The sequence below is a fragment of the Mesoplodon mirus genome, assembly GCF_964341445.2.
Source record: "Mesoplodon mirus genome assembly, chromosome: 10".
Classification (NCBI taxonomy): Eukaryota; Metazoa; Chordata; class Mammalia; order Artiodactyla; family Ziphiidae; genus Mesoplodon; species Mesoplodon mirus.
This window is the reverse complement of record NC_138986.1, coordinates 7,506,963-7,520,208: the sequence shown is the minus strand read 5'-3', so window position 1 is coordinate 7,520,208 and position 13,246 is coordinate 7,506,963. Positions and strand designations below refer to the sequence as shown.

At 40.4% G+C, this 13,246-nt stretch overlaps 1 protein-coding gene across 1 annotated transcript in view; it reads right to left on the bottom strand.

Moving 5' to 3' along the window:
* PLG (plasminogen) overlaps window positions 1-12,553 on the bottom strand; it is a 42,704-nt gene extending 30,151 nt beyond the window's left edge. The window contains exons 1-5 of the mRNA XM_082633509.1: window positions 12,438-12,553; window positions 8,110-8,245; window positions 6,512-6,618; window positions 2,580-2,694; window positions 711-850 (exon numbers count right to left, since the gene is read on the bottom strand). Of these exons, the coding sequence (XP_082489635.1) occupies window positions 711-850; window positions 2,580-2,694; window positions 6,512-6,618; window positions 8,110-8,245; window positions 12,438-12,486 (547 nt within the window). The 5' untranslated portion in view covers window positions 12,487-12,553. The remainder of the gene's footprint in view (window positions 1-710; window positions 851-2,579; window positions 2,695-6,511; window positions 6,619-8,109; window positions 8,246-12,437) is intronic.
* Window positions 12,554-13,246: the final 693 nt, after the last annotated feature.

Below are 13,246 nucleotides of genomic sequence, written 5' to 3'. Positions count from 1 at the left end.
GGAAAACAGAAGCAGACTTGATGCAAAAATGATGCTCTCATGTCAGTGAAGGGCCAAACGACCTCATAACATAGTGTACAAGCAAAGGATCCCCATGTCTGGAATAGACAAAGTGATGGGGAAGTGAGCCTTCACGTGGTACATACACTATCCATGTGGTTACACATATCTCACCCTTGTTCATTCCCCCATTGCACCAATAAATATAGCCGGAAATGTGAAATGAACATTTTTCAATAGGATGTTTTAAATCTTTAGCATTGACTTTTGAGGTGCACTATTAAATTGATTGGTCCATTAAAATGACAGAATCCTGACTTTAAAACTGGTTCATTGCTTGGATTCAATGAAACAACATGTTAAATTAATATTGTGTATTTGAATTGTATTGATTTTGTGGTTTTATTTTAATGATTTAATTGCAAATATGTTTTTGGCTTTATACTGTGTCAGAGCTTTAAGCATAGAAGTTTGCATCTAGAGTTTATATCTAGTTTTATATTAGTCCCTGTTGAAGTACATTTTAATAAAAATAACTTAGATCAATAATGGAAAATATGCAAAATTGGTCCTTTCCAAGAGGTCATGTATTACTTGATTCTCTCAAACACAGCACTGATTATTAATATCCCTGTAGAAAATTGATTTACAGCAAATTACTCCACAGACGAAGGGTAGATAGGAAAGCATTTTCTAGAGCCAGCCCTGACCTTCACATTCAGGAATGTCGCAGTAGTCATATCTCGTGCCTGGATCTGTGGTGTAACACCAAGGTCCCTTCTTATCATTGTCTGGGTTCCTGCAGTAGTTCTCCTCCAATCCCGCTAAAGGATATTTTTCAGGTGAAAAGCTGTGGAGGATGAAAAAGAACCACTTTGACTATATTTTTAAAATCAGCATGTTATCAGCAAGGCAGGATAAGACACCCTCTCTTTCCCATCTGTGATTCGAGGTTGTGTCATCCAAATGCATTTCGGCTATGTGCTATAGCATTTGTGTCACCCAATTTTCAGTGTCTCTGCTGATAGCCTGCTTCATTAGAGTAGCTAATATTACTATTATTACTATGTGGACAGCCAAGTCCTGGAAGTAGAGCCAAAGTGTCTTTATGCCCTCAAAAGCCTGCCAAATTCACGATGCATTCCTAACACCTGCTTTTGTCAGTTGCCCTTCTCTCTGTAAAAGTAATAGAAGTTAACACCCTTTTGTCTGTGTGAACTCTGCACGAGGTATTACACTAAAATTTCTCTATACATTCTCTAATGTAGTCTTAATAAAAAATCCCTATCAGGAAGGTGTTATTATCCCCATTTTACAGATGAGAAAACTGAGGCACAGCCATGTGAAACAAATCAAATCTTGCCTAAGCTTGAGCAGTTAATAAGTAGTATCTCAAGGGTTTAAACTCAGATCTGTCTGATGCCAAATTCCACATCCTCTCTGAGATGCATCCAGAATTAATGGGAGACTGGGAGGATGGAGTGAAGCTCATTTTCAGAGATGAGTTGCTACATAGCAATAAGAAATTAGATTAAAAACCTAAGACTTGGGACTTCCCTGGTGACCAGTGGTAAAGAATCTGCCTTGAAATGCAGTGGATGCAGGTTCGATCCCCGGTCAGGGAACTAAGATCCCACATGTTGCGGGGTAACTAAGCCTGTGCGCCACAACTACAGAGCCCTGGAGCCTGCATGCCACAACTAGAGAAGAGAAAAAACCCACATGCCACAACCAGAGAGAAGCCCGTGCACCTCAACGAAAGATCCCGCATGCCTCAACAAAGATCCCACGTGCCTCGACTAAGACCCGACGCAGCCAAAAATAAATTAAAAAACAAAAACAAAAACCTAAGACTTAGAATCTGAAATGGTAGCTCTTGTTTCTGGTTCTTCTACGTACCTGTTTTTGGTAGATTTGGTCCTCCCAAGATCTCAGTTTCCTCATCTGCTGGGGTAGAGATGGCCTATATTATCTCTAAGGCCCTTGACATTCCATGATTTGGCCATTTGGTTTAATCATTTTAACCTCAATAAGCCTTAATGTGCTGGGAATATGAGATCTGCCCATCTCATAGGGATGCATAAAGGCGATTTGTTTGGGTAGGGGAGGGGGAAGGGTCATAGACACTAAATTCCCACTTGATAAGCATTGTTAATGAGAACTTAATCCACCTAATACCATATTGGGCAAAGCACAAAAAGGATGACACTAAAATAAATAACAGGTAAGTTGCAAGATGATCTGTTTTTCACAATGTTGAGGTGAACACATGGTGTATTTGATTTAGACTAATTCAGTTCTAAGCATAGTCATCTTTGGTCTTTTCTAAGCTTCAGCCTAGAATTCATGGTTTTATAGTTCTTTTTTATTGTTCTCAGTCTTCTAGAAAAGCATATACGCAAGAATGAATGGAAAGCAGCCATTGTCTGCTTTTATTCCATAAATAATCGAACGGTTCTGCCCCAGCATCAGGAAGGTTCTCCCCATACCTGCTAGTCACATGTTCTGGTTTGAGTCAGAAGTAATGGAATCATTCTGAGTATAAGAGGTGAACACGGACACGAAAGAGAAAGTCTTACTTGGGTGTGTGTGGAGAACTGTCACTCCATTTTTGACAGGTGACACCACTTTTTGTCTTGGCCATGGTCCCCCTGTAGTTCTTCCCATTTCCAGTCTTGCACTCTGAAAGATACACTGCAAGGAAGTGCAAACAGTGGTCAAACCCTTTCACAACAAGAAAAATCATGAAGAAGCCCTGCACTACTTGAACACATTGAGAGAAAGGACACCATTGCCCCCTATATAAAAAGACAGTCTTTTACATCTAAGAGTTACAGTTAACTAAGCCACATGGGGCATTGATTCCTTTACTCAAAACTACCGCCCCTCCATGTGCCGGGCAGATGCTGGGTACTGGGGATGCTGGAAACACCATGAGTAGGAACCACACAGGCCCTGCCCTCATGGAGCTTACATTCCAGTGGAGTCAGGGGGGCCGGTTACAGAAAGTAATCAAGAACACAGATTGTGAAATAGACAACCTTGTGGTGACACATGTAACAGAGAAAATAAATAGCATCATGAGAAAGTGGATGGAAAAGGGGATGGGGGTTTCTTCACAAGGTGGGCAGCAGATTTTCAGAGGCTGAAAGAAATCCAAGCCACTTCTACTTTTGGAAGGTCCCAGTAGTATTTTAAATATGAAAAAATGTCAAACAGGGTGATATGACTGTGGTCTACTTTCAATGTTTACAGAAGGTGCTCGCAACCAGCCTCCACTTAACCAACACACCGGTTGCCCAGTGGACCCCATCCTGCCTTTAAAACACGCTGCCAGGTGCCCACCTGTGGCCCACATGTGGCAGGGTGGGCATCTGTGGCTGGCAGGCCACTTTCGGGTGTGCCCACCCACTCTGTTCCTACCAGTTAGGTTATATGCTTACCAAGAATCAGTTGCTTTTATTTCCAAAACTTTTTATACAGCTCTATTTGATTACAGATGATCTAAACTGAGAAATAAATGGGGGGAAAATGGAGCTTTTTTAAAAATTAAGTTGAATGGTTTCAAGGACTTGAAAGAGTTGAATAGTTTATTTTATTTTATTTTATTTTATTTATTTTTTTATACAGCAGGTTCTTATTAGTTATCTATTTTATACATGTTAGTGTATATATGTCAATCCCAAACAATAGCTATTGTTGATTGAGCACCTGTCAAGTGCTCGGTGCCAGCTTCTTTATATTTATTCATCATAATCCCTGCAACAAATCTGTGAGGCTGGAATAAGCCCAACATGCATCTCTGCACAATGCTTTGTTGCCTCTTGTTCCATTACAAACTCTCAGTAGGAAACAGTAGTGTGGAACAGGCAAAAAAAGAGAAATGGAACCCATGGTGTAGTAGGGAAAAACAAATCTAATTCCATATTGGATCTGTTTCTTTAACTTTTGTATTCTGTTGCTTTTGCTACAAGTTAAGAATGTTGCCTATAGCCTGAAATATATAGGATAGCCCATTCTCAAGGCTCTGACCTCTAAAGGTATAACACTTTTCCATTCACATAGGGACCAAAGGTTGCAGAACAGAGAACAACACTTATCTCATTGGAGGTTTATAGGAACATTGTGACGGGACTTATGTGGCCAGCTGCAAGAGCAGAGGCTTCCTACACCAAGAAGTCTGCAGCAACCAACCTCACCCCCTCCCCTTTTAGCATAAAAGAAGCCTGAATTCTAATCAGGGAAGATGGTCCTTTGGGACACTAGTCCACCATCTTCTTGGTTGGCTGGCTTTCTGAATAAAGTCTCTATTCCTTGTCCCAGCAAATCATCTCTTGATTTATTGGCCTGTCCTGCAGGTAGCAGGACTCGAGTTGAATAGTTTTAAAAATTGTCATCGTATCCATTGACAGCAATCCATTCATATAGTTGATATGAGTTTGAGAAGGACACTAATTATCGTAGACAAGTCACTAGAGTGTGGTTTATGCAAGAAATGTACCAGATAACTCCTGTTGGTGGCCCCAGGTTCAAAGAAAAAAAGCCTCTGCTTTACATCAAAAGATGCCAATGTAAGCTTCCGTTTTCGATGAAAATATTTGTGTCATCTTTTATGATCCCCACTTTAGCCAAGTTTTTAAATTAATCAATCAATTATCTGGGGAAGGGACTTCTAACACACCTATAGCAGCTACTGCTTTAAACCCAACGCTCTATATAAAGATTGCAGATATATCTTCATTGAGATATATTATTATAGTAAATATATTACACTTATCAAAAAGGTAAACTCAAGGTACTTTGGAGCCCAGGGGTCGGGGGAGACTTTTCAAAGGAGGAGATGCTTGAGCTGAAATCTGGGAGGTGAGAAGGAGCCGGAAGAACAGAGGAGGGCCCAGGACGAAGAGGTGTGTACTTGCCCTGCTGGAGGGGGGGCAGATTTAAGCCCCTCACATGAGGTAGACTTAAATAATACAGGGCCCTGCAGCAACTGGTGAGTATTTCGACTGTCTTCTAGGGCACTAAAGGTTTGAAGCAGGGAAGTTACAGACCAGCTGCTGCGGTGGCGCAGCCAGTGATGATGATGGCTTAGATCCAAGTGGCAGCAGTGGCCATGCTGGCAAAAGTAGAGATGTGACTAATTTGACACTGACCGTTCCCAGAAAAACCCTGGCAGGTAATTTAACAGTGGGTCAATATTCCACAGTAAAGAAACAAGCACCAAAAAATGACTGATTTTTGACTTTTGACCTCTCTTTTATTTGTATGTACCCACCAGAGTTTATATAACCTTTTGCTCCTTTCCATCACCTTGAAAACAGGCAACTCTTCAATTATCCAAACTAAGCCTAGCGGTCACCCCCATGATCCTCTGGTTAACAATTTACAAAGGACATGTTTAAATGTTAGCAGTTTGCAGAGAGTATCCCACCAGCCTTTTAAAAAATCTGACAGACAGTGGGTAATCCCATATATCTCGTCCTTTACTATTGGTAAGAACTAGTAACATCAACAGATAAACTTCAGATTTAATCTGCACTTTAGACTCAAGGATAAGAGAAAAACAGTGGGCTGGAAGTGTGTATAGCAGAGGCACAGATAATTAAACCTAAGAAGATGAATCAATGTGTAGATAAAATCCTAACCTTAAAAAACACTTCTCAAAATCTTATTTAGAGTTTTGTAGGGAAACTAGAATGTTGTAAGCCATTGTCAAGAATCAGTGAAATAGGGTGTTTCTGGTTGAGTTCAACACCTCTGATACAGAATATTTGGAGAGCAAAATTGTTATCAAAATAGTCTTAATACCTTGCCAGCAACAGAGAATAGGAAATAGTTTTGAAAGCATCATTATTCACTTCAATCTTTGTACAGACTTAATGAACGTTTACACATCTCAGAAGACATGCAACTTCTGTAGGAATCTAGGCCACACGTGACAACGAAAGATCTACAGTTTTCAAGGAAACTATGGAAAAGGAACTGCAACTTCTGCACATTTTCAAAAGACACCATTCCAGAGTCTAGGGGAAATACAGACCATGACTGAAAAAAAGTGGAACATGTAAGAGTAAAACTAAGGATATTTTCTCTATTCAAATGTTACTGCAGATTGAAAACACCTCAGTTTTGCTATTTCTCCAGGCTTCAGACCAAGGACCATGGTCCCTGCAGAACAAAAAACCAAGATCATAAGAAACCTGTAGACTCTCCCTCTTCTCCTTAAAAATAAAATAAAATTTTCAGTATCTTATTTTCAGGGTCATAGAGGCGGAAATGATTTTGTAAATTCAGTCCCTTTGTTTTTAAACCAAGAGAAATGAAACTTAAAAGGTGAAGTCATATATACAGGTTGACGTAGTGGGTTAGTGGCCAAATCTTCTGACTCCAAATTCAATTTCACTACACCATAGCGCCTCCATTCGCTGGTCTGATAAATTACAGGTGTTAAATGGGCTGGGGGAGGGAAGGGGGAGGGGAAGGGGGAGAAGGAAGAAAACATTGTACGTACTTCTCTTCTCAAATAAAACGACATCCCTCATCCTAAGGACTGGGGACAACTTGCTGTTTTCAGCCATTATCACACATTGTTGCTCTTTACTGTGATACTGGAATGCCCTGCAGAAGAGAATCAGAAAACACAAGTCTTTTCCTTTATTTAAGGAAAGCAAAGATTTATTAATAAGGAAGAGACTAAGGATAACTCTCTTGATGAATCACGGAGCTCAGAATTTGTTACTTCCAATTCAACCTGGCACTGTATCAATGAAGTATCGTCAAAGGAGGCAGCAACATGGTAGCTACTCTTGTTTTCTTCTACCTTTACCTCCTCCCCCTCCAAATTGTCTCTGTTTCACCCCCCCCTCTGTTTCAACTGCTTCATTCTTTCTTCACTCGTTTTCTTAATGAAGTGCCAGAATATTGGCTTTGTGCTGGAAAGAAGCAGCTGAGTGTTGTAAACCCATTCCTGAGAGGGCCCACATGGACTCCTGTAACTTCCCCTTGACTACGTCTCTGCATTCTACTCCCTTCCCCCTCACACCTCCCTGCACTGTACCTCAGTCCTGCATGGATGTTGAGCCTGGCATCAAAGCCGTCCATGGTTTCCTTGCCTGCCCCATCTCCTGCGTGAACCTTGGCTTCAGCTGACTTGGTCCTTTCATCGTCCCTCTCACAGGTGCCCAGCCATGCTGCCCTCTGCCTAGAATCCCTCCCGCGTGGTCAGTATTTACCAGGATCTCACCCTTCAAAGCCCAGCTCAGTTTCCACCTCCTCCCCGGGCCTTCCCTGGTCATCTCAACTCTCAGGATTGTTCTTTCCTCTGAATCTTCATAGAGCACGTATTGATTATGTCATTTATCAATGTCTCGCATTGGCTGTTTTTTTTTAATTTTTATATTTTATCCAGTTTCTGTGACTACACCATAAATTCAAAAGGGCAAGCACTGGCTTTTGTATCTACACAAAAATCTATCATATATACTGATATATATATATATATCCCCATGTACCGATCACTGTATCAACGCTTTGTGGCTCCTTAGGGTCTAGGACACTTCCAGTCACATGATCCTCAATAAATATTTATCAACAATAATGTTAAAAACTAGAGCTCAGGGCTTCCCTGGTGGCACAGTGGTTGAGAGTCCGCCTGCCGATACAGGGGACACGGGTTCGTGCCCCGGTGTGGGAAGATCCCACATGCCGCAGAGCGGCTGGGCCCGTGAGCCATGGCCTCTGAGCCTGCATGTCCGGAGCCTGTGCTCCGCAACAGGAGAGGCCACAACAGTGAGAGGGTGTGTACCGCAAAAAAAAAAAAAAAAAAAGAAAAAGAAAACTAGAGCTCAGAACAATAGCTGCCGATGTCATGTGTAAAAATAAATAACTTCCTTTGGGGGCATTTTTCTAAAGGGGACACTAATTAACAAGAAACTGTATGGTTTCAGATACAGAGAGCAAATACAGATTCCAAACTCCAATCCCATGAAATTCCTCTTTCCTCTTAAATCCTATTTTCGTTGATAAATCCCTGAGCAAATTTCTCGTGATCAACGTAATAGCGTCTCAAGCAGCAGGATTTCTGCGTAGGCACAGTGACCAAGAAAATACCTGCAAATGAAGTCTCTTTCCTCCTCACACTTTGTTGCACATTCTTCTATGCCTCCTGTCACCAGGTGCTTCCGAGTCAAACTAAACAGGGAAGCTCCCCGGGTATTTACATAGTCATCCAGGGGGTCTCCGAGACCTACAAATGGAAGATAAAAGTGGGACAACTGATAAATGCATCAACACCATTGTTTAATTCTCATGAATTTGTAAACTATTCGCTTTGCATCAACGAAGTAAAACTGGCTGCTCCATTGGAAGCAGAATGGGTGGCTGTGAATAAAAATGTTTAATCAGGAAAACAGTTCCACGAATAGATGGCACTATGTTAAAAGATCAACTGGATTCTTAGGTTAACAGATTAGAACTACTTAGCAACTTCCATGTTACTACGTTAATGGGTATGAAACGTTAAATAAGAAAAAATTTGACCTGTTTGCTAGTAATTGCATGTCATGATGGAACAGTAAGAGACAACCAAGGGCAACTTTTGATGTTGATTTGTCCATCCCTGGGTATAAATAGAAACTGGAGGCCACTATTCGATTTCCTACAGTGCAAACTTTAGTTGTGGCACTGTCACTTAAACTGATGGGATAAGCATTCTCTGAATGGCTCCACCACAAGATACAAGAACTTTGGTGAGTTGATGATGTCGAGAATAAATAAGAGCTGGACTAAATCTTGACCATCATACATCGTCATTTTTATACTGGACTTAGTAGAGTGACCCCTCACTATTTATTAAAGATAAATCATTTCTGCCAAGAGGATGACAGCTTTCTGGCATTTCTGAGGAAACTGTACAACAGCAGAGCCCGGGACAAACAATGGCCTTGATTTTCCTTGGACATAAAATCTGAGGCAAAGAGTCCGTTTGAAGGTCGCTCTGCCCCCTTGCTACTGCAGAGGGTGGCCGGGGGCCTCAGCCATGTTCCCACCGCAAGGCTACAAAGAGTACTCCTGAGATACGTGGCGCCTGAGACAGCTGTGGCACCTCTATTCCAAGCCTGGAGACTCAGCCTCTATCCTTTTGGGATGGAATACCAGCCGTTTTCATAGGGTGAGGGGCTAGCAAAGTTTCCTAAAGTTTGCCTAAATGGGATTAGGCAACCTGGCAACTTTGACCACTTTGAGGGGAGGGGTGGAGATCAAAGCCAGGGTGAGCGTGTTGAAGAGTGACAAAGAGAGGCGGTGGGAACAGCAGGGAAGACAAGTCTCTGCAGAAATCTGGCTGTGAAAGGAGCATTTCCTAGAGGCCATATGGAATCTCAGAAATTTTTTAAAAATTTTTATTGAAATATAGTTGATTTACAATGTTGTGTTACTTTCAGATGTAGAGCAAAGTGATTCAGTTATACATATATATTCTTTTTTAGAGTCTCTTCCATTATAGGTTATTACAAGATATTGAGTAGAGTTCCCTGTGCTATACAGTAGGTCCTTGTTGGTTATCTATTTCATATATAGTAGTGTGTATTTGTTACTCCCAACCTCCTAATTTATCCCTCCCTCCTCTTTCCCCTTGGTAACCAGAAGTTTGTTTTCTATGTCTTTAAGTCTATTTCTGTTTTGTAAATAAGTTCATTTGTATGATTTTTTTTAGATTCCACATGTAAGGTATATCATAGGATATTTGTCTCTGTCTGACTTACTTAGTGTGATCAGCTCTAGGTCCTCTCAGAAATTTTTGAAGATGAGACATTCTAGAGCATGTTTGGGTACTGATGAAAATTATCTAGTGGGAAGGGTCATGAAGGGTCAGATCCTCATTCCCAGAAGGGCCATCCCTTACCACCTGAAAACACACACGCCACAAGGGCGTGATGCACTTTCCTAGATTAAGACAGAGCTGTTTTCGGAGCCCACCCTCTCCCTGCCTCTGCTCTTCCTTCCTCGACCTGAGATTCTCCAAACTGGAAGGATGGATGGTTCCATCCTTGACTAGGAAGTTGACTGATGTAGCTTAATACACCAAAAAAGCACTTGATACATGTATCAAGAGATTATAGAGAAATAGATATTTTAGACCCATACCCATGTCGTCATCCTGTATTTTTCCTCCCAATTTGCACTCTCATTTCCAGGAAGCATTGTACTTTGGTAAATCCTATAGATCAGGATGTGACTTTAAAAACAAACACAAGAACTCTATAAAGTATATCCTGTAAAGACTGAAATTAGATCTTTTGAAGAGTTCTTAGAAAGTAGAGCAGGCCGGGGTGTAAATGATATCAAAACAAGAAAATTTCCATTTTTACCACCCTTTCATTATGTTATGTTAGTATGTTTCATAGCATATAGCTGCTGAGACCCACCTTAGGAGCTGATACACCAAAGAAATATCCCAAAAGAGAATAAATTTTTTTCTTTTTACTTTGAAAAGTTTTCCCCCAATAATTTCTTTCTTTAATTCCAGGGATCATGTGACAACGTGGCGTAATACACTTTATTTATTGACCAAGAAATATTAGACAAATTTTTTTAGTAACAAAAGTATTTTTATATTCTATGCTGAATGTACATGTATACTGGTACAAAACAAGTATATTTTATTAATAATGTGGGTTTGCTTTTTTTTTAAATCATGGTAGTGTGTGTATGTACATCCATCCTTGTGTGTTTGAAAGAAAAGACTTTGTGGTTTGTGAAATGCAAACTGCTTATCCACCTCTCACTGAGAACAGCTGTAAAAGGAGATTTATTTTTCCTCTCCCTGGTCATTTCAGTGCACTGGAAAGATGAAACACTTCCACGGAAAGACAGAGTAAATGCCTTCCTTTCAAAAAGAGCTTACGCAAGTCTTTTTCCCCCTAGGTTAGTGAAGACATATGTTAATCCTGCTGCAGAGAAGTCTGTTCTAACATTTGGGTGTGTCCCACTGTATCCAGAGTTCCAGGTCCCACTTCCCATAGACTAAAATAGAGTGTGCACAAAAAAATAAAAAATAATAAAATAATAAAATAGAGTGTGCACCCCTGCGCCACTCCCCACAACCATTTCCCATGAAAACCTCTTTTTGCAACCTTCTGCTGTTTTTTCTTTGATATTTCTTTAGATGGCTCCACTAAATTCAAATGTATTTGACTCTAATTTAAAGTACAGCTCATAAAATTTTATCTGGCTACTTATAAAATGAATTTCAAGTATCTATACATTGTTTATATGAAGAACCACTAACATAATGTATGATTGCGCTTATAAGAAATGTCCAAAACAGGCAAATCAGAGACAGAAAGTAGATTAGTGATCGCCAGGGGCTGGGAGGGGATGGAGGTTAGGGAGAGGGGAGAAGAGGGGTTGGAGGTGACAGCTAAGGGGTGTGGAGTTTATTTGGGGGGTAATAAAAATGTTCTAAAAGGTATTGTGATAGTTGCATAACTCTGAATACTGAAAACCTTTGGATTGTATGCTTTAAATGGATGAATTGTATAGTATGTGAATTACATCTCAATAAAGCTGTCAAAAAAAAAAAAAGAACTACGAAGACATGCTTAGAATATTTTAACAAAGGTTTAAGCAAAGTTGAAAAAGTGAGAAGAAGCATCAGGTTCCTTCTCAGAAAGCCCTGGCTAAAGTCCTAGTTTCTGGGAGTTTGGTCAATAGGCAAATAATGTGATTTTCCTAAGGACAGGTTTCCTCATCTATAAAATGGGTATAAATCTACTATAATACCTATGGTATCAGCTAAATAAGCTGGACTTCATAAAGGACACACACATATGCATGTATGAATAAAAATGTGCCCGGCCTACCTCAGGTACTCAGTGGAGATTTGTTGAATTATTGTATGGACATCATCCTGCAAATCGATGCCTGTGATTTCTCCAGGCATAAGAAGCAAACTTATATGTATGGAAAGCCTTCCTTAAGTCATAACAATCAGAGAACAGGTCAGCACAACCACAGACTGGTCAAAGAATATGGTCAGAGATATTTCATTGTTTACATTTGAAAGTCAGAAAAATATGACACCTTAACAAAAATGGTCTACATTAAGCAGACTAAGAACCAGGCAAAGAGACTAACAACTTTTGGGGTTGTTAGCTACCTGAGCTATTTCTTTTCTAACTAAAATAACCATCATGTGGGCTCCATCTTTTAGACTGAAAACGTCATTCATTATTTTCTCTGCCCACTTGTCTCCAGTATTCCCATGAGGGAAATGAAACACTTCTTGAAGATTTCCTCACTCTTAGATTGTGACCTGGGAATCTCATGAGTCAAAAGCTAAATTCAACAAGTTGCACATGAAACCATCATGGATCTATTTTTAATACATTGCTAGGAAAAAATATACTGATTAAAGTGAAAAAATCTCTATGTCTTACCTGATTTCAGAAATAAAAGAAGTAGAAGGACCACCTCCTTATGTTCCATTTTGGGACTGGCCAGCAGTGTCCGGAAAACAGTGTGTCCCAATCCTAAGATGTTATTGACTTACATGAGAGGAAATGCACCCACAAACAAGATAATCAAATGGAGTTAATTATTCTCTTGGAGGCCCATGGCCACTGTGCTCTGAAGTGTTCAAACATTACCTTGACAGGAGGATCTTACAAAATGTTTGAGAGCGGAGTCTGCAATAGATGCTGGGAAGTGGTGGAGGCTGCCCGCCCCCTCGGCTGCCCCACACTGCCTCCTGCTTCCGTCCTTGCCCCCAGCCCATCATCTTTCCCACTTACTCTTCTTTCCTTCCCTCTTATTTCACTCTCTTTCTTTTGGGTGAAAAAAAAATTACAACAATAGCTAACATTTGCTGAGGACTTTCCTATGCCAGACCTTCTGCATAGTTTCATCCAACCTTCCAAACAGGCAATATTATTATCATCCCCATTTCAGATGAGGCGACTCAGGCTGAGAAGGTTTAACTTTCCCAAGGTCACTTAGCTCACAAGGGATGAAGCCAATGGACAAAATCTATTTGGCCTCAGATTACAGACTTAAGCTAGAGCATCACTATTAACATCTCCACATCGTACCAGTGTAGAAATCACTACGTAAGTTACAATATTTCATTATTATCAAACTTTACGTCCAATGGACTCATATGGTTTCCATGATTATAGATGATGTTATAAAATGTCGATCTTTTCCCCCAATGAATTCACGGTGCATTATAGTCTCATCCTCACGAAAT